Here is a 20,392-nt window from a genome sequence, read left to right on the forward strand (position 1 = left end):
GCTCTAAACTTAGCCTGGAGGAGCCAGTCTGGGCTCTTGTCCCTCCAGCTGTGTCATCAGAGAATATTTTTGGGATTGGCAGCTGCAGGCGCCTCTGCCACTCAGGCCCCAGCCTGGCGGGCGGTTGGGGACCTGGCGGCTGGAGGTGGGAGGGAGGAGGGGAGAGAGGCCCGGGCTGTGGGAGGGGGCTGGGAAGAGAGGCTCTCCGGAGCAGGAAGCCAGGCCGCGGGCAGAGGAGGCTGCGGGGCCCCTCGCAGCAAAGGCAAACAGGAAGGACTGCCCCCTGAGCGCTCGGCTCGGGGCCCGGGAATCGCCGCCGCCGCAGAGCAGCAGCTCCGGGCCGAGGGTAAGGAGACGAACCGGGAGCCGGCGGCCGGGGGAGAGCTCCGCGGCCGGGCCCCAGCCGCTCACCGCCTCGCAGGCCCCCGCCGCCGCCCCCGGCCTCCGCGCGCCCGCCGCCCGCCCTTCCCCCGCGCCGCTGCCGGCCGGCCGCGACCGCCGCCACGATGAAGGCGGGCTCCGGGGATCAGGGGAGCCCCCCGTGCTTCCTGCGCTTCCCGCGGCCCGTGCGGGTGGTAAGTGGCGCCGAGGCCGAGCTCAAGTGCGTCGTCCTGGGGGAGCCGCCGCCCATTGTCGTGTGGGAGAAGGGCGGCCAGCAGCTGGCGGCCTCGGAGCGCCTGAGCTTCCCGGCCGACGGCGCCGAGCACGGCCTGCTGCTGAGCGGTGCGCTGCCCACCGACGCGGGGGTCTACGTGTGCCGCGCCCGCAACGCGGCCGGGGAGGCCTACGCCGCGGCCGCGGTCACCGTGCTGGAGCCGCCGGCCCCCGAGTCCGAGCCCCAGCTCGCCGAGCGCCCGCTGCCGCCTCCCGGGGCCGGGGAGGGCGCCCCGGTGTTCCTGGCGGGGCCCCGGTCCCAGTGGGTGCTGCGGGGGGCGCAGGTGGTGCTGACGTGCCAGGTGGGGGGCCTCCCCGCGCCCGCGCTCTACTGGGAGAAGGACGGGATGGCCCTGGACGAAGTGTGGGACAGCGGCCACTTCACGCTCGAGCCTGGCCGCGCCGAAGGCGGCCAGGGCGTGAGCCTAGCGCTGCGCATCCTGGCGGCGCGGCTGCCGGACTCGGGCGTCTACGTGTGCCACGCCCGCAACGCGCACGGCCACGCGCAGGCCGGGGCGCTGCTGCAGGTGCACCAGCCCCCCGAGAACCCGCCCGAGGACCCCGACGAGGCCCCCAAGCCCGTGGTGGAGCCTCTCAAGTGCGCGCCCAAGACCTTCTGGGTGAACGAGGGCAAGCACGCCAAGTTCCGCTGCTACGTGATGGGCAAGCCGGAGCCCGAGATCGAATGGCACTGGGAGGGTCGCCCGCTGCTCTCCGACCGCCGCCGCCTCATGTACCGCGACCGCGACGGCGGCTTCGTGCTCAAGGTGCTCTACTGCCAGGCCAAGGACCGCGGGCTCTACGTGTGCGCAGCGCGCAACTCCGCGGGGCAGACGCTCAGTGCCGTGCAGCTGCACGTCAAAGGTACTGAGACGCTCCCCACCCCACCCCGCCCGGGTTTCCTGGGCCCTGAGGCGGGGCCTCCAGCGCAGCCGAGATGGTGGGGGAGAGAGGCGGACTAGTCACAAACCTTTTCCTGTCCGCCTCCCACCCCCCAGAGATTCGGATTTAGTAGGTCTCCAGGGTACCCAGGAACTACTTAGCAACCCCCCTAAGTGATTCTGAGGCTGAGAGTGGAAAATGACCCTTTGATAAACGGCTTTAAGGAATGATTGATGGACCAGCCAAGAGGGAGCGCTTCTAGTCCAGTGGATTTCAGCCTTTTTGTTTTACTCCCCATCCCTCAATTGAAATCCCATGTGGGGCCCCAACATATGAGACTGATATAAGGAACATTTTAGGTCTAGGTCGAGATTTATGCCATGTACTTATAAAGCCTATCAGTGAGGACAAGGGTGCTATTTTATTGAATATACGCATTTTAAGACGAGACTGCATTCCTAACTGGGTCTCCTCGGTGAGTCCTGTGGGAAAGTCTCGGGCTGCAGGGAACACACTGAGAAACTCCTGATTCACACCAAAGGGAAGCTTGAGGGAGGAAACATGCCCTTTTACGAAACTGCTCTCCATGTTCGAAAGAAGAAGGTGAAGGAGAGGAAATTTCTGTTTCACAGTTGAAGCATCAACAATACTTCACAAATGCTTACAGTGTTCATAAACAGAAAACCCAAAGGGGGGGGGACACGCAGCCCCCCCACTGGAAGGTAAAGCTCTCCATAATTAGAGCTCATCACAGCTGGAGGGATTATACCCTTACTAGTTATTACCCACCTTGTTCCCTCGGAGGAAGAAAAGTTGGCAAATCCCCCGAGCCCTGCCTGGTGCTCAGTCAGGCGTATGGTGTCTGTGTTGTCCTGCTAAGGTCTGATACACCCCAAACCCGTGGGGCCACACTAACTACCACCACCAGGAAAGAAAAGCCCAGTGGGAAGACAGAGCTGCCCACACCTGCAGGACAAAGTTGATGCCCCAATGGTCTCATAACCCACCGGTCATTTCTGTCATCATTTCTTTTGGTAAAGTGCCGTTTTGAAAATGACAAAAGGACTTTTTATATATATTTTTCACTGCACTTTTTAAAAATCATTTTGTGTATTTATTTATTTTCACCAGGAGAATTGTACCCCTTGACCATCATCCCCTATTGCCCCTCCCGCCCTCCACTCTGGTACCCAGCAGTTGGTTCTCTATACTTAAGTGTCTGTTTCTTGGTTTGCGCCCCCCCCCCGTTTCTTTTTTCCCTGTTTGCTCGTTTGTTTTGTTTCTTAAATTCTACATACGAGTGAGATCATACAGTATTTGTCTTTCTCTGAGCGACTTATCTCGCTCAGCATTCTATTCTCTAGCTCCATCCAGGTGAAAGCGACTAAAGTACTTTATTTTTTTTAATATATTTTTTAAGATTTTATTTATTTATTTGACAGAGACACAACAAGAGAGGGAACACAGCAGAGGAGTGGGAGAGGGAGAAGCAGCCGTCTCTCTGAGCAGGGAGCCCGATGTGGGGCTCCATCCCAGGACTTAACGACTGAGCCAACCAGGCGCCCCGATTAAAGTACTTTAAAAGAGAAATTCGACTCAGACCCTTGCAGGATTTGTGTAGGGCCCCGAGAGACCCCAGGGAACAGCTTGAAACTCACTGATGTGATCCAAGCCCTTCCGTCCCTTTCCCAACTTTAAAATCAGGAAACTTGAGTGGATGACTCTAGATTTTGGCTTCGGTCATAACCTTGGGGTCCTGGGATCAAGCCCCACATCCCGCATCAGGCTCTACGCTCAGTGGGGAGTCTGCTTCAGGATTCTCTCTCTAAAATAAATAAATATGTAATTTTTTATGAATATGTATTTTTTTTAAATAATAACGTCAGGAAACTGAGGCCCAGGATCACCAGAATGGCCTTGCTCAAGGTGATGTGGCTGACAAGTGTCAGGGTCAGATGAGAATTTAGGCCATCTCACTTCCCTTCTGGTGGTTTTCCTGTGATTCCAGAACCCCTGCAGGCCCTGGGAGAAAAATGGCAGGAGCTCATGTGGGTTTAGGTAGTTGATGATGCAAGGAGTCCTTCCCCTGGCTGGGCCCCCTCCCGAGCCTTTTCCTGCCTCTCCCCTCCACACAGAGCCCCGCCTCCGCTTCACCAGGCCCCTGCAGGACGTGGAAGGCCGAGAGCATGGGATCGCCGTGCTGGAGTGTAAAGTGCCCAACTCTCGCATTCCCACGGCCTGGTTCCGCGAGGACCAGAGGCTGCTGCCGTGCCGCAAGTACGAGCAGATCGAGGAGGGTACTGTCCGGCGCCTCATCATCCACAGGCTGAAGGCAGACGACGACGGTGTCTACCTGTGCGAGATGCGGGGCCGGGTGCGCACCGTGGCCAACGTGACCGTCAAAGGTGGGCTAACCAGCGGGAGGATGCCAGGGCAGAGGCTGGCCCAGACCCCAGGCTGAAGGATTCGCATGCCTATCTCAGGGCCCATCCTGAAGCGGCTGCCCCGGAAGCTGGACGTCCTTGAGGGAGAGAACGCGGTGCTGCTGGTGGAGACACAAGAAGCTGGGGTCGAGGGGCGCTGGAGCCGCGATGGGGAGGACCTGCCGGCTACCTGCCAGAGCAGCTCTGGCCACATGCACGCCCTGGTCCTTCCAGGAGTCACCCGAGAAGATGCTGGCGAGGTCACCTTTAGCCTGGGCAACTCCAGGACCACCACTCTGCTCAGAGTCAAATGTGAGGGCATGAGCGCCTGTGGGCAGGAGGGCCACCAGATGCCTGAGCCTGGGCTGCCGAGGCGGACTCGTGGGAGGGCTGCGGGAGGCTGGAGCAGGGCCAGAATGCACACCCTGCCCTTGTCCTAGGTGTCAAGCACAGCCCACCGGGACCCCCCGTGTTGGCAGAGATGTTCAAGGGCCATAAGAACACAGTCCTCCTGACCTGGAAGCCCCCCGAGCCAGCCCCTGAGACCCCCTTCATCTATCGGCTGGAGCGGCAGGAGGTGGGCTCCGAAGACTGGATTCAGTGCTTCAGCATCGAGAAGGCCGGAGCTGTGGAGGTCCCGGGAGACTGTGTGCCCGCTGAGGGCGACTACCGCTTCCGCGTCTGCACGGTCAGCGAACACGGCCGCAGCCCCCACGTCGTGTTCCACGGGTCCGCTCACCTTGGTGAGTCAGTCCCGTGGGCCCCCGCCTGATGGTAGCCGAGCCCCGGTCAGGCCCTCCCCATCTTCTCTCCTCCCCTCCCCAGCCTTTGGTCCCTAGTCTGTTCTCGGCCTTCACCTGTGCTGCGCACCATTGCCCTCTACCGCCCCTCTGGTTCTGATGGCCGCGCTCCGTCCCCATCGCAGTGCCCACGGCTCGCCTGGTGGCCGGGCTGGAAGATGTCCAGGTATACGACGGGGAAGATGCTGTCTTCTCCCTGGATCTTTCCACCATCATCCAGGGCACCTGGTTCCTTAACGGGGAAGAACTCAAGAGTCACGAGCCGGAGGGCCAGGTGGAGCCCGGGGCCCTGCGCTACTGCATCCAGCAGAAAGGCCTACAGCACAGGCTCCTCCTGCGAGCCGTCCAGCACCAGCACAGCGGGGCCCTGGTGGGCTTCAGCTGCCCGGGCGTTCAGGACTCAGCCGCCCTCACCATCCAAGGTCGGTGCGGGTGGGGACCAGGGCAGACAGATAGGGTCAAGACACGGAAGTCCTGAGTGGACCCAAACAGAGGGCTCCGTGGTCCACAAGGCCCATGTCAACCTACATGCAATGTAGGGGGCGCTCCTTAGTATCTTCACCAGCCTCATAGCCACCTTCTCTGACGTGCTTTGTGGTTGAGGGGATTCGGTCACCTTTTTATCTCCAAGACACGGGCCCTGGTCCCTAGCCCCTGACTGCTTCCTGTAACCCGTAACATTATCAAAGCAACCTCCTATGTGCCAGGCACAACCCTAATCGTCTCACATACATTGTGTTCATTAACACAGTTCTCTCAACAGCCCTATAAAGTAGAGCTCTTTTGTTATCCTATTTTACAGACGGAGCAACTGAGTCACAGAGAGGTTAACTGACTTGGCCAAAATCACCAAGCTATGAGTGTTAGTGCTGGGTGATGAGGCCAGGCAGTCTGGCTCCAGAAGCATCCTGTGCCACCTGGGGACACAAGGAAGGAAGGGAATGAGGCCCCCCTGAGCAAGACAGCTCTCGGTGGGCATCTGAAAGTGCAGGGACATGTGGCACTTGCCGTCTCGCCATTGCTGGCGTGTGTAAGGCCAATTGAGGAATTCCTCGGTGCCCAAGTGCAGGGCCCGGAGGTGGTCAGCTGCCGGCACCCTGGGGGGAGGGCAGAGTAAGAACGAGCAACCAGAGTAGCATTTCCAGAATGCAAACTGGGATGTTCCCTGGAGGGCTGGTTGATAAGGCAGATTCCCCGACCCTTGGACATGTGGGGGGTGCCTAAGAATCTGCATTTGAGCAGACTCCCTAGGAATTCTGTACACTGCACTTGAGAGTTGGTGTGTAAGCCCCAGATGATTTTTTTTCCCAATTCCAACAAATGCACTGACAATGACCGCATTGTGTGGCCTGATGCAGGAACACCCCCGCCCCCGCAGCAGAGAGGGGTGCTGATCCTAGGCAGAGGGTGACGAGGGTGCTGCCTGTGCCCATGTCTCTCCCCACACAGAGAGCCCCGTGCACATCCTAAGCCCCGAGGACAAGGTGTCGTTGACCTTCACGACCTCAGAGCGGGTGGTGCTGACCTGTGAGCTCTCCCGGGTGGACTTCCCAGCGCGCTGGTACAAGGATGGGCAGGAGGTGGAGGAGAGCGAGTCGCTGGTGGTGAAGATGGATGGGCGCAAACACCGCCTGATCCTGCCGGCCGCGGAGGTTCGGGACAGCGGCGAGTTCGAGTGCAGGACGGAGGGGGTCTCTGCCTTCTTCAGTGTCACCGTCCGAGGTCAGCAACTGTGATGGTCTGGGCTCCTGCCCCTGAGGCTGACTCGAGGGGGCCATGTAAGCCCCAACCCTCGGTCTGCCTGCTTGGGGGTCCTTTCCGGGGATAGCCTTGCGGGTCAGGGGACATGTTTTCAAATTATTCTGTACTTGCTTCTGAGTCCGCCCTTCACCAGCATTCTCTAGTGTTCTTGCTCTCCACATACCCTGCTCAGAGTAGGGGGTGGGGAAACAAAACTCAAGGGAAGGAGAGACGGGGGGCTGACATTTATTGGGTACCTACCAAGAGGCGGACATTGTACTAAATACTTCATATATACACCATTTCGTGTAATCTTCATAATTGGATGAGAAAGAATAGATCTCCAGTTCACAGAGAAAGAAACTGAGGCTCAGAGAGGTTGTGCAACTTACCCATTATCACACAGCCAGCAAACACCATAGCTGGGTTCACACCCAGGTCTGTGCTTACCCTACTGCCTCAGGTGCCCCGGGTCAAAGGGGAGCTTTAAGCGTAGTGGTCCGGTGGTTCTCAAGCCAGTTCATGTTCTGGCAGCTTCAGAACCATCCTGGAAGCTTATTAAAAACGCATATGCCCAGGCCCCCCCCCCCGACACCAGACTGTCCAGGGCAGAGCCCAGGGATCTGCTCTGAGAGGGCAGCTTAGGAACCCCCGATTCAGCTTATCATCTCGCTTTGAGTGGAAATCTGTTTCAGCCCCATTGCCAGGAGGTCATCCAGCTGCTGCCTGCATGTCCCCAGTGATGGGGAACTTACTACCTGTAGAGAGCAGTTGTATTACTTAGCAGTACTGCTAAGTTGTTCCCACCTCCTGCCCCCTTTCAAGGGGCTCCCTTGAAAGCAGCAGCAAGCGTGGCACTTATGGGGCCCATGATAGTGACCGCCTCTCAATTGAGACAAAGGCTGGCTGTGCCTCCCCCTGCCCGTGTCCCCACGGAGCCACTTCTGACCCTCTTGGGACTCAGGGAGCTACCTCTGACCCTCAGGTGCCACACGATCTCATTGTCTCGCCGGCCACACACTCAGTACCCCACGTCCTTGTCCCAGACCCCCTGCACAGCATGGCCTCAACCCTCCAGCGTCTCCCCGGGAGGAAGTGGTCTCCTGTGTGTGGGGGGGAGGGTGTCTGTGTGACCCCATCTCTGCTTCCCACCAGACCCCCCGGTGCATATCCTGGACCCCCAAGAGCACGTGTTTGTGCACGCCATCACCTCGGAGTGTGTCATGCTGACCTGCGAGGTGGACCGAGAGGACGCACCCGTGCGCTGGTACAAGGATGGGCAGGAGGTGGAAGAGAGTGACTTCGTGGTCCTGGAGAAGGAAGGGCCCCATCACCGCCTGGTGCTGCCTGCCGCTCAGCCTCCAGATGGGGGCGAATTTCAGTGTGTCGCTGGAGACGAGCGTGCCTACTTCACGGTCACCATCACAGGTGGGGGGCCAGGCAGGCCCGTGGGACACCACCTGGGCAGCTGTCACGCTCACCCTGGGGCCACTGTCCCCAGGCCCTGCTTCTCTCTCCCCTTGGCTGATCCCATGTCCCTCCTTGGCCTGCACCCTGAGGGTCAGTCACCCACAGGAAACACGTTGTCATTAACACGGGCCAGGGCTCCACGATCCACAGGGAAACTCTGCCCTCTCTGTTCCCCTGCGAAGGGGAGCTTTAGGAATGGCAGCTGTACGGAGAGGCGGGGTCAGGGGCAGGTGGGCCCCTGCACTAGGGGCCTTAGAAGATTTGAGGAGCCTATGGGAGACTCTGGCTTCATCTGGGCACCCAACCCACCTCTCCCTGGTCCCACCTTTCATACGGTCCCTGTCCCAACCCCAAGAATGTAGCACGTTTCTTTAGCAGAGGGTGCCTCCTTGCCTGTGATGTGCTTTGGTGACCATGGTGGGGTCTCCCACTGGGCGTGGCTGTCTGAGCAGCCACGAGACCTAATCTCTCCTCCGACACACGGCCCACTTGCCAGGAGGAGGGAACGGCACGGATCAGGCAGAGCATTGGGGCCCCTAGGTCCCAGCCATGACTGTCCCTGTCCTCCAGACGTCTCCTCGTGGATCGTGTACCCCAGCGGGAAGGTGTATGTGGCAGCCGTGCGCCTGGAGCGCGTGGTGCTGACCTGTGAGCTGTGCCGGCCTTGGGCCGAGGTGCGCTGGACCAAGGACGGCGAGGAGGTGGTGGAGAGTCCCGCGCTGCTCCTGCAGAAGGAGGACACTGTCCGCCGCCTGGTGTTGCCCGCTGTCCAGCTTGAGGACTCCGGCGAGTACTTGTGTGAAATCGATGACGAGTCGGCCTCCTTCACCGTCACTGTCACAGGTGTGGGTTCCCCCCAGCTGCCCGGAACACAGTCCTGAGCCCTTGGGGGAGCTGGCCCGGACCCCCTAGTTAGCTCGCTGGGGAGGAGGGAGGCAGGGCTGCGGGGCATGGACCAAGGATCCCTGCCCAGAAGACCCTGGAGCCCCTGTTCCAGAGGGAGCAGTCTCCTCCCTGGCCCCGGGGCCGCCGCGGGGAAGAGCTGTGTTCCACAGGCTCCTTTGCTGAGCATTTCCTGTGTGCCGGCCGCTGGGCCAGGGGCTGTGGACGCACGCGGGCTCTGTGCCCTGAGAGCTGCCAGATTAGCTGGCAGCTGTTAACCAGGGGTCGCAAACGGGCAGTCCGTAGGGCCCCATGCAGCCCACAGATGTGTTTTGTTTGGCCTGCAGAGTCTTACCAAAGTCAGGACAGTTCAAATAACAATCCGGAGTTATGCATCCTCTTGAAAAAGCCGAAGACCCGGCGGCTCTGGTCCCGCTTCCCCCCGTGGAGACGAACAGCTGGCGCTGAGTAGCAGCTGCCCCCAAAACACGGGGCTCACGGTCCTCGGTCCTTGCCTCCTCACCATGTCTCTCTGCCCCTCCCCAGACTGCTTCAGCCACTGACCTTCCCACCTGGCCCCTGTGGGCGTTTGAGTTTGCGACCCCTGTGTTAAACCAATAAACGCGCAAATAAATGTACAGTGGACACCTCGTGACAAGTGCTGCGAAGGATGAGAGCCGAGGGTTCGAGAGAGAACAGGAGAGTCAGGGCGGGCCCTGTGCCTTCGGAGAGGGGCCCTGTGCCACCCGTAGGAGCCAGGCCTGGGCTGGGTCTGGACACTTGGCAGCAAGCAGACAGACATGCTCACTTCTCCCTGGGAGCGCACAGCCCGGCAGGAAAGCCAGACATGCGAGAGGGTCTTAGACGTGGATTGTCCAGTGTTGAGATAGGGTGCGGCAGGAGCTCGAGGGGGTGCTGGCCCTATGCGCAGGCAGGAAGTGCCTTCAAACTGGATACTTGCGGCAAGGGCTTAGCTAACTCAGTGGGGTCAGGCGTGGACTGAAGGTTGTGGGGAGAATGTTTAAAGCTGGAAAAGCACAGGACTATGGAAGTGATGGTGGTTCATTCGGTGCTGGAAACTTGGGGGCTGCAGCCCACGGTGCCATTCCCAGTGTGTCAGGGGGAGGGGGAGCGTGATAGGAGAGTGTTGTTGCAGGGCCTAGGCAGCTCTGGGGGGCACAGAAGAACCCCACTGGCTTCACTGGAGTGCCCGCCCGGTACCTGGCACTGTCTCGTTGCCCTGGCCCGGGAGTGATGACGCTTCAGTCCGGGCTGAGCTACTTAGCACCCCCCACCCACGAACACACACTCTCTCTGCATTCCAGATGCAGCCTGGCACACACAAGCCACAAAGCCAAAGAGGCCTTCCTGCACATGTTCTGTCCTATAGTGAGGCCCTTCAGGCTCTGGCCAGACATGATGGCAGCCACACACATTTCCGCCCACACTTGGCCTCCCCACAAAACACCAGATTCTTCACGGGGAAGTTGACACAAGTACCACCTTGGCTTTGGGCCAGGGAGAACCAAGTCGGATGCCAAGCTGAGGTCCCGCAGCTGTGCCCACACCCCAGCCCCATCACTGTACCCCATCTTCACCCAAGTGCCCATCACCTCCTCCTCCACCACAGGCAGCCACTCCTCTGCAACTTGCCAGCCTTGCTGGGCCCCAGAGAACCAACCGGCATCCTCTAGAGTCTAAGAACCAACCGTCAGGGAGGTGGGTGGCGGAGGCAGAGGACTTGAATGTGTGCTGCTGAGCTCATCTGCCCATGCGCGCCTCTGCAACAGTGGGACCGGGAAGCTAGCAGTTCCCGAGACTCGCCACCAGGGGGCCGAAGGTTAGAGGCGCTCTGAAAGTGTCCTGGAAGCTAGAAGATTCTGAGACAGACATCCAGGGAGCTTGGGAGCAGGGGCAGGCTTGGGCTCAGGGCACCAGTCACTTCTTGTGTTGACACAGCTCCTTTTCTGTGGAAGAGCGACCGGTTTGGAGCAGTTGGAAATGAACTCCCAGAATCAGTGTTTAGCGTCCCTGGGGAACCCTCCGACAGGTGTTGGCAAGTCATGCACAGACGCAAAAATCATTACTGAGTTCTGCCAGCCTTGGCTTGCAATCCCTGCCACTGCTCACAGAGTCTGAGCCTCGCTTACCCAGATGGCGGTTCTTCCCCAACCCCCACCCCCACCCCCGCCCCGCCACAGAGCAGGTGTAGCCAGCTGTGACCTTAAAGAGGTTGGGTAATCACTCTGTGCCTCAGTTTCTTTGTCTGGAAAACAGGCATAAGACAATACCTACCTCTTCAGATCGCTGTGAGGGTTCAATGTGTAAGGTGCTTAGGGCTGTTCTGGAACGTTAGGAAATAATACTTGTTATTAGAATCCCGGATCTCTCTCTCTTTTTTTTTTTAAGATTTTATTTATTTACTTGACAGAGATTACAAGTAGGCAGAGAGGCAGGCAGAGAGAGAGGAGGAAGCAGGCTCCCTGCTGAGCAGAGAGCCTGATGCAGGGCTCGATCCCAGGACCCTGGGATCAGGACCTGAGCTGAAGGCAGAGGCTTTAACCCACTGAGCCACCCAGGCGCCCCAGAAATCCCGGATCTCTTATTCACAATTCTGCTCTAAAAGAACCTCTTAAGATCAGAAGTCTTTTCGTTAATTTGGTTATGCAAAGTCATTTCAGTAAAACCTGACATTAACTTCTGTGAAATGATTTCTACTCTTTAATTATCCTGCCTAGAGGGAGTGTACCTATAGGCTACCCGGGAGAAGTGTTAGTATGGTTGATGGGGGGCGGGGTGCCCCAGAGGGGGCAAGGAGAAGCAGGTGTGTGATCTTTGATAAATGCACCATTTCCGGGATCTGACGCTTTCTGGATTTCTGGCCCCATGGATTTCAAAGAGCAGGTCCTAGACCTCTTACCCTTGTTGTGAGTATCCTTATCACATTATTGCAAGTGACAGGGACTTCTTGTTGCCTGGGAGGCCGATGGTGAGTGTGTGACAGCCTGTGATCACCCCCCTCTGCAGAGCCCCCAGTGCGCATCATATACCCCCGAGATGAGATGACCTTGATCGCCGTGAGCTTGGAGTGCGTGGTGCTGAGGTGTGAGCTGTCCCGGGAGGATGCCCCCGTGTGCTGGTACAAGGATGGGCTGGAGGTCGAGGAGAGCGAGGCCCTGGTGCTGGAGAGTGACGGGCCGCACCGCCGCCTGGTGCTGCCTGCCGCCCAGCCTGAGCAGGGGGGCGAGTTCGTATGTGATGCTGGAGATGACTCAGCCTTCTTCACTGTCACCGTCACAGGTGGGCAGTCTCTGGGCACCCTGGGGAGCTAGAGAGGCAGGAGGCTAAGGGACAGACACCCTGCCTTCTCACTTCCTGCATCTTAGGGCCCCCTCCCACACACCTGCCCCCAGGAAGACTACCCCTCCCCCAGCTTCCTCATTCTCAGCCAGCAGAGAGTGCTGGCTTGCCCAGATCAGGCCGTGACAGTGACTGGAGGCCTGGTGGAGGGAGCCCAGCAGTTAGGAGCTTTCAGTCATCAAATATTTATTGAGCAACTCCTGTGTGCTCAGCACCGTTCTGAATGCGGATAGAGAAGCAAACCAGTAAGAGCAACCCTCCAGTTCTCCACTCAAATTCGAGTTCGCGGAACTCAAGTTCTAGTGAGGATGGACAGACAACCAGTAGGTGATAAGTACATCAGAGGGAAGAGGGGTACAGAGTCAGGGCCACTTGGGGGGAGTGTGCACTGGGGCCAGCTAGGTCGGGTCCTACCTCTCCCTGTCGGTGGGACTGTGGACGAATTATTTTCCTCTAAAGAGGCCCCAAGTCCTCATCCACAAAGCGAAGCCGACATCGGTGCGGTAGTGTCCCGAGTACCTGTGCCAAGAGCCGCAGTGCGCTTAGCGTGGCTCCTGGGACACAGCAGGTGCCCGTGGAGGTCGCCACCCGGGGTCCAAGAGCTGCTCTGGGACAGCCGGGGGGTGGGGGGCTCAGGTAGAAGCCTGTGGCCGAGCCTGAGCCCCACTCCCTCCATCTGTCCATCCACTAGCCCCACCAGAGAAGATTGTGCACCCAGCAGCCCGCTCTCTGGACCTGCAGTTCAGGGCCCCAGGGCGTGTGGAGCTGCGCTGTGAGGTGGCCCCTGCCGGGTCCCAGGTGCGCTGGTACAAAGATGGGCTGGAGGTGGAGGCATCAGACACGCTGCTGCTGGGAGCTGAGGGCCCTGTGCGCACCCTGACCCTGCCCCACGCCCAGCCCGAGGACGCCGGGGAGTATGTGTGCGAGACTCGTGACGAAGCTGTCACCTTCAATGTCAGCGTGGCTGGTGGGTGCTTCCTGCCGGCCTGGGTGCGGGAGGGTGGAGTAAGGCTGAGCCGACATGCTCCTCTCTCTGTCCAGAGCCCCCAGTCCAGTTCCTCGCCCCAGAGGCATCCCCTGCCCCACTCTGTGTGGCCCCCGGCGAGCCGGTAGTGCTGAGCTGTGAAGTGTCCCGGGCTGCCGCCCTGGTCTTCTGGAGTCACAACGGGAGCCCTGTGCAGGAGGGCGAGGGCCTGGAGCTCCAGGCCGAGGGCCCCCGCCGCATCCTCCGCATCCAGGCTGCAGAGCTGACCCACGCAGGCCTCTACACCTGCCAGTCGGGGACAGCCCCGGGGGCCCCCAGCCTCAGCTTCACCGTGCAAGTGGCTGGTAAGTATGGCCTGGACTGAAGGCCTGAGAGATCTGTACCCCCTAACCCGTATGAATCTCCCCCCAACTTCTCTAGCCTGCCTTGTCCATCCCTCACCCACCTCTCTCGGCATCTTGCTTCCCACTGCCCCCCTCTTAGCCCTCAGGCCTCTCCCTCCCAGTGACCCCCTGCTCTGACCCCACAGAGCCCCCCGTGCGGGTGGTGGCCCCCGAGGCAGCCCAGACGAGGGTTCGCAGCACCCCAGGCGGGGACCTAGAGCTGGTGGTGCACCTCTCCGGGCCAGGGGGCCCTGTGCGCTGGTACAAGGACGGGGAGCGACTGGCAAGCCAGGGGCGGGTGCGGTTGGAGCAGGCCGGGGCGAGGCAGGTGCTGCGGGTGCAGGGGGCACGGAGCGGGGACGCTGGGGAGTACCTGTGCGACACGCCCCAGGACAGCCGCATCTTCCTTGTCCGCGTGGAAGGTAACAGTACACCCCTCACACCCTGTGGGCCCTGACACCCCAAATTCCACACCTTTGCCCCATCCTGGGACCCCCTCCGCCCCTGACCCCCACCTTGCTACCTCTGCCTCTAACCGATGCATGCACAACTGGGATGAGGGTTCAGGCCTCCTTTTTTCAGGAACCCTCTCTATAAGAGAAGACATAGCCCAGTGGTTAAAAGCAGGGGCTCTGAGGTCAACTCACTCTGGTTCCGACCTGGGTTCTGCTTGCCAGTAGTGTATGACTCTGGCAAGTTGCTTCACCTCCCTGAGCCGTGGCTCTGAAGTAGGGGGATGGTGCTTGTCTTCTAAGGCTGTGGTGACTGTTAGGAGAAATGGGGTCCATGGTAAATGATCTGTTATGGAGTCAGAGGCAAGCCAGGATTGAGAGAAGGTGGCTAGGAGGGGCAGGGAGCTGGCATCTTGTCCTTCAGGACACCCTCATGGTCCTCAGGAAAGATGTTTCCAATAACTGGGAGATGCACCCCCAGGAGAGGAGGAAAAGGAGGGAGAGGGAAAGACACAGCCCACCTCACTGCCTGACCCCATCCCCCAGAACCACCACAGGCAAAGCTGGTCTCAGAGCTGACACCTCTCACTGTCCACGAGGGAGATGATGCCACTTTCCGGTGTGAAGTCTCCCCACCAGACGCCGAGGTCACCTGGCTACGCAATGGGGCCGTTGTCACTCCAGGGCCCCAGCTAGAGATAGGCAAGCACGGTTTGAGCCGCACGCTGACGGTGCGAGGCTGCCAGCTCGACGACGCGGGGACGGTGACCGCCCGAGCAGGGGGCATAGCCACGAGTGCCCGGCTCCACGTTCGAGGTCTGGTCCTGATGGGGAGGGAGTGGTCTTGGCTTCTGTCCCTGTTTGCCCAACCCTGGCCCTAGCAGATATGTGCACGCGCCCTGGGATCATGGGCCAGGGAGCAGGGTGTCAGGCTCTGTGCCCCCTCCCCCTTCCATCTCAAGAAACAGAGCTACTGTTCCTGCGGCGCCTGCAGGATGTGCGGGCTGAGGAAGGCCAGGATGTGTGCCTTGAAGTGGAGACGGGTCGAGTGGGCGCAGCCGGGGCCGTACGCTGGCTGCGAGCTGGGGAGCCCTTACCCCATGACTCTCGCATGTCCATGGCCCAGGATGGCCATGTCTACCGCCTCTTCATCCACGGTGTCGTGCTGGCTGACCAGGGCACGTATGGCTGTGAGAGCCACCACGATCGCACCCTGGCCAGACTCAGCGTGAGGCGTGAGTGTCCTGTCCTCTCCTAATGCACCGCTCACCCCCTGACACAGCCTTTCCTGGCTGGCCCAGGGCCCCTCACACCCCCACCAAAGTGCCCCTCACCACTGAGGCAAGTTAGCCCTGCCTGGCCTCTAGAAGTGTGACCTGAAGCAGCCTGCCCAAAGCAAAACTTTCCTTTTTTAGTGTTTTCTATGTACCTTAGAAGTCCATGTGGATTTTGCATTCCATTTCACATGTCCAAGTTGGCTTTGCTGTAAACATAAATATTATACTCCAGAAAGACCTGCCGTGTTATCCCTCGGTCACACGCCCCAGGATACATGGGCCCATTTGGCAAAGAGCAACCCCACCCCACAAGCCCGAGCTTTCTATTAACTGTGAGACCTCATGCAAATGACTTAACCTTTCTGAGCCAAGTCTTCTTAAGAATGGGGGTGATCCCTACTCCAGGGATCTTTGGAACATTCACGAAGATAACATAAAAGATGCCCACACAGAGCTTGGTAAATGATTGCTGTTGCTGATATGTATTCTCTTCTAATTTATTTCATTCATTTAATCACAATAAACCCATGTGTCAATGCTATTCACCTTGTACAATTGGGAAAACTAAGGCCCAGAGAGGTCAAGCAGTTTGCAAAAGGTCACACAGCACACAAACTATGTGGCAGAGCTGGGGTCGAATCCCAGCGTGTCTGACTTCAGTTTCTGTGCTCCTTCCGGTGTCAGAGCACCCCTCACCCAGATCTCTCAACCCTCCAACCCCAGCTCAACCCCTTCATGTGTGCCCTCCCCTAACAGCAACAAGCCCCTCCCCCCAAGTTGGCCTGCTGGGCTCCTTTCTGCCTGTACCCTGGTTCTGAGCTTCTTTCCATATGGGCTCAGGTTGGGTGGTAGAGGTGTTACAGGCAGGGCCAAGGGGGTGCATGAGCCCTCAAAACCCCTGCCCAGAGCTGGAGCCCTCATTCTCCCTCTCTCTCCATCTCCCCCAATCAGCAAAGCAGCTGAGGGTGCTACGGCCTCTGGAGGATATGACCATCATTGAGGGGGGCAGTGCTACCTTCCAGCTGGAGCTGTCCCAGGATGGTGTGGCTGGGGAGTGGGCCCGGGGTGGAGTGCGGCTGCAGCCGGGGCCCCAGTGCCACGTGCATGCCGAGGGCCGCACTCACCGCCTGGTGCTCAGCAGCTTGGGCCCAGCCGACTCGGGCCGCGTCTCCTTCACCGTGGATTCCCTGCGCTGTGCAGCCAGACTCACTGTGAGAGGTGCGGATGCTGTGCCCACTGCCTGCCTAATGACTTCCCCAAGTGTGACTCTATTGATCCCCCTACCTGTGTGGCCCCCACTGACCAAGCCTGTCAGAGTGTGATACCCCTGACACGTTGGCCCCATGCAGCCGCAGAGACTGCCCTGCTTGAGTGTGACTCCTTTGACCCATCCGATCATCCAGTGTGACTCCACTGACCTTCTGGTCCCTGCAAACCACTGACAATGCCACCGTGAGCCAGCCTGTGCTGGTGTGGTCCCTATTGTCTGCCTGCCTGACCATGGCCCCACTGACCACTCTGAGTGTGACCCCACTGACCACACCTGCCTGCTGTGACCCCCCCACCCCCCACTGCTTGACTCATTGGGCCTCTCTGGCCACTCCAGTCCTAGTGATCCACTAACTGCCTGAGGATGACCCCTCCAGCAACTCTGCTTGAGTGTCCCCCATTTGTCCAGCCCACCATGTTCCCTTCTAACTGCACCTGTTCTAGAGTTACCCCCATTGCCCTTCTGAACCCATCATGTTCCCCACTGGCCAGTGTCACCTGTCCATTCTAGCCAAGTGCGGTCCCCACCGACCATGCTTGCCTATGGGTGACTCCACTGGCATTTCTGTTTTGGTCGCCCCCCATGCCCCTCTAGCCCCAGTATGTCCCCCACTGGCCACCTTAAAGTATGACACCCCCTGCTGGTCACTCCTGTCCCATTGACCCCCATGGCCCTGTCCTATCCTCCACTGACCAGCATCCCACTTGGATCGCCAGCACATTCTCTGCCTCACTAGTGGCCTCCACTGATCACCTTTCCTAAATGTGTCCACCACTGACCCCTGTGCCCAAGTATGTCTTCCGTCTCCCACTCCCAGAGGCCCCAGTGACCATTGTGCGGGGGCTACAGGACCTAGAGGTGACGGAGGGAGACACAGCTACATTGGAGTGCGAGCTTTCTCAGGCCTTGGCTGATGTCACCTGGGAGAAGGTCAGAGCCCAGCCCACCCTGGCATCATAAGGACGGAATCAACTAATATTCACTGTAGGGGTGTGCCTGGCACTGTGCTCAGATTTACATTTACTTTACACTTAAACCTCTAATCCTTACAACAGCCGTATGAGGAAGGTCTTGCGATCTCAGTGTTACCTGGAAGGAGCCTGAGACTCAGTGGGGTTAAGTATTGCCCAGGGACAGACAAAAGGGGTAGAGCCCTAACGTCCCCAAAGGGGACACCTTCCCAACAAGGCTCCTCGCTCTCAGCGAGGCCCTGAAGGCTTGGGACAGCCAGATCCCAGCTTGAGAGCCAGAAAGGCAAAAACGCGCCTGGAAACCGCCTGACAACAGAAGGCGCCGCCGCCTCCCAGGACCGTGTCCAACGGAGTTCACCCTGACCCTCTGCAACTCTCACCCCTAGGACGGGTGCCCCCTCACCCCCAGCCCTCAGCTCAGGCTCCAGGCCCTCGGCACGCGTCGCCTTCTCCAGCTGCGGCGCTGCAGCCCCTTGGACGCCGGGACCTACAGCTGTGCAGTGGGGGCGGCTCGCGCCGGGCCCGTCCGCCTGGTCGTGCGCGGTGGGTTCCGGGTGCTGCCCGGGCTGGGCAATGCTGTGCGCGCGGGGGCTGCGGACCCGACTGTCCGGGGACTGACCGCTGTGCTTCCAGAGAGAAGGGCGGGGCGTGGGCGTGGTCGGGCTCCGCCCCGCCCCGCCTCACGCCTCCCGCTCCGCCCCAGAGCGCAACGTGTCTGTGCTCTCCGAGCTCCGGTCTGTTCGCGCCCGCGAAGGTGACGGCGCTACGTTCGAGTGCATCGTGTCGGAGGTCGAGACCACGGGGAGCTGGGAACTCGGAGGCCGTCAGCTGAGACCCGGAGGCCACGTCCGCATCAGACAGGAAGGTCTGGCAGACTTTCTTCCCACTCCGGTCCCTTGCTGCCCCGCCCCTGGCTCAGACAGGTCCCGCCCTACTAGGATAAGCCCCGCCCCGCCTCGAGTGGGCGCCGCCCCATAGCCCAACGAGCAGTCTCCCGGTCTTTCCCGGGTCTCCAGCTCTGAGCCCTCCTTCCTGGACCGCTCCTCTTTCCCTTCGGCGACCCAATTCTGCCCAGCCCAGCGCACATTTGCCGCGTCCAAACCGACCCAGGGACCTACACCGGCCCACCCTCATCCCCGAACCTTCCCCAGTGGCGGCTCCTGCCTCGCTTAGCGCCTCCCTCACGTACCCAGGGAAGAAACATATTCTGGTGCTGAGCGAGCTGCGCCCGGAGGACGCCGGTGAGGTCCGCTTCCAGGCGGGTCCCGCCCAGTCCGTGGCTCAGCTGGAGGTGGAGGGTAAGCTACTGGGGAGGAACGGGAGGGAGTGGGCATCATCTTCCCTCCCCCTCGGGAGTCTCAGGCTGGCGGCTGGTCCTGGGAACGCTGCCTCCCCGCCTCCCCGCCTCCCTTCCTCGAGGGACTCTTCTTCTGGGGAGGGTCACAGAGGGCCGTGTGTTTCCTGGGGAGGAGGAGACTTTGGGCTGGGGTACAGAGGAACGGGCTAGTGCCATGGAGATCTGAGACCAGGAGTGGAGGCTGCAGAGGGAGGGAAGATGCGTCTCTCCTCCTGGGGCCCCTGGGTGTCCCTATTAACTTAAGCTCTTCTCCTCACCCCCAGCACTGCCTCTCCAGATGTGCCGCCGCCCCCCTAGAGAGAAGACGGTTCTGGTTGGCCGTAGGGCCATACTGGAGGTGACTGTGTCCCGCTCGGTGGGCCACGTGTGCTGGTTGCGGGAGGGGGTCGAGCTGTGCCCGGGAGACAAGTATGAGCTGCGCAGCCACGGCCCCACCCACAGCCTGGTCATCCATGACGTGCGACCTGAGGACCAGGGCACCTACAGCTGCCAGGCCGGTCAGGACAGCGCCCACACACGGTTGCGGGTAGAGGGTGAGTGAAGCTGACTGGGCAGAGGTCAGAGGGGCAGGCTGGCTGGCTAGGAAGGAGGGGTGGCCTGGGAGCTGGTGGGCTGAGACACACCTACCAGAGGTTTTCCAGGACTTGGGATGACCAGTTGGTTCTGGGATGTACTGGAGGTCTGGAGTGGGGGAGGGGCTGAGGAGAGGAGGGAGCCCTGTGTTCTCCACAGGAACCATTTGCTTCAGGTCAGCTGTTCCCGCCTTTCTGTGCCCTTTCCCGTTCAGGCTTCTCACTCCTGACTCCAGACCACATCTGTCTCTCTTGAATGCCCCATTTGTACCCTAGTTCCTCTCCTTCCCACCTACTGGCCCCTTAGTCTGCGCCCCCACCTGCCTCTCACCCCCCCTCCTGCTCTCTGCCGTCCTGGCTTCTGCCCTTCGTGGCGAGCTCCACATCAGTCTGAGCAGAGGGCTCCTGAGCTAGTCCCATTTCCTTCCTCTTCCACGTGGAATGTCCCACCCTCCTGCATCTCCTCCAGACTCGTGTCTTGTCCCACTCCTAACCAGGGGCTGACCCCTGTTTTCCTCCCCGCCCCCCCCGCACCCCGCAGACATCCCTGACAGAGGCCCAGGAAGGGTGGGGCAGTTCCTATGTGGGTTCCCGGGCTCTGCCAGGGGAGAGGACGGTGGTGCCCACTCTCTCCCCAGCCCCACGCCGAGTCATTCCTCTGCAGGTAGCTAGGAGGACCGAACCGGGCCAGGCAGGTGCCCTCGGACAGCTTGGAAGGCGTGTGCTCATACCCTGGGCAGGGGTTGGGGGGGCAGGGGAACCAGAGGTGTTGGGAGACAATAAAGTGGTACAGTCCTTTTCCCTGGCTCTCTGTGTGATGTAGGAGGGCAGAAGTTACCCGGGGGCCCTGTGTTGTAAGTGACACAGGACACCCAAGGCTGCAGCCCCTCCAGTTTGGCCCCTGAAAGTGCCAG

The 20,392-nt window shown here is 60.0% G+C and overlaps 1 protein-coding gene across 2 annotated transcripts; it reads left to right on the forward strand.

Annotated features, from left to right (window-relative positions):
• The first annotated feature begins 452 nt into the window (after window positions 1-452).
• Window positions 453-20,284, forward strand: OBSL1 (obscurin like cytoskeletal adaptor 1). 2 transcript variants are annotated; one of them, XM_080798565.1, is made up of 21 exons: window positions 453-1,518; window positions 3,672-3,941; window positions 4,020-4,271; window positions 4,400-4,702; window positions 4,885-5,181; window positions 6,209-6,481; window positions 7,655-7,927; window positions 8,540-8,812; window positions 11,879-12,151; window positions 12,903-13,178; window positions 13,253-13,540; window positions 13,726-14,001; window positions 14,578-14,847; window positions 14,994-15,266; window positions 16,260-16,526; window positions 17,396-17,508; window positions 17,936-18,092; window positions 18,253-18,414; window positions 18,743-18,847; window positions 19,170-19,439; window positions 20,143-20,284. In XM_080798565.1, exons 1-21 carry the CDS (start codon window positions 507-509, stop codon window positions 20,148-20,150), a joined length of 5,691 nt encoding a protein of 1,896 aa, XP_080654691.1. In that variant the 5' UTR covers window positions 453-506; the 3' UTR covers window positions 20,151-20,284. The 2 variants fall into 2 exon arrangements, with proteins under 2 accessions (XP_080654691.1, XP_080654692.1); XM_080798566.1 differs by lacking the exons at window positions 11,879-12,151; window positions 12,903-13,178; window positions 13,253-13,540; ... (8 more) ...; window positions 19,170-19,439; window positions 20,143-20,284 and adding an exon at window positions 9,199-9,507.
• The last annotated feature ends 108 nt before the right edge of the window (window positions 20,285-20,392 follow it).

This window comes from Martes martes, assembly GCF_963455335.1.
Source record: "Martes martes genome assembly, chromosome: 3".
In the NCBI taxonomy this organism is placed as follows: Eukaryota; Metazoa; Chordata; class Mammalia; order Carnivora; family Mustelidae; genus Martes; species Martes martes.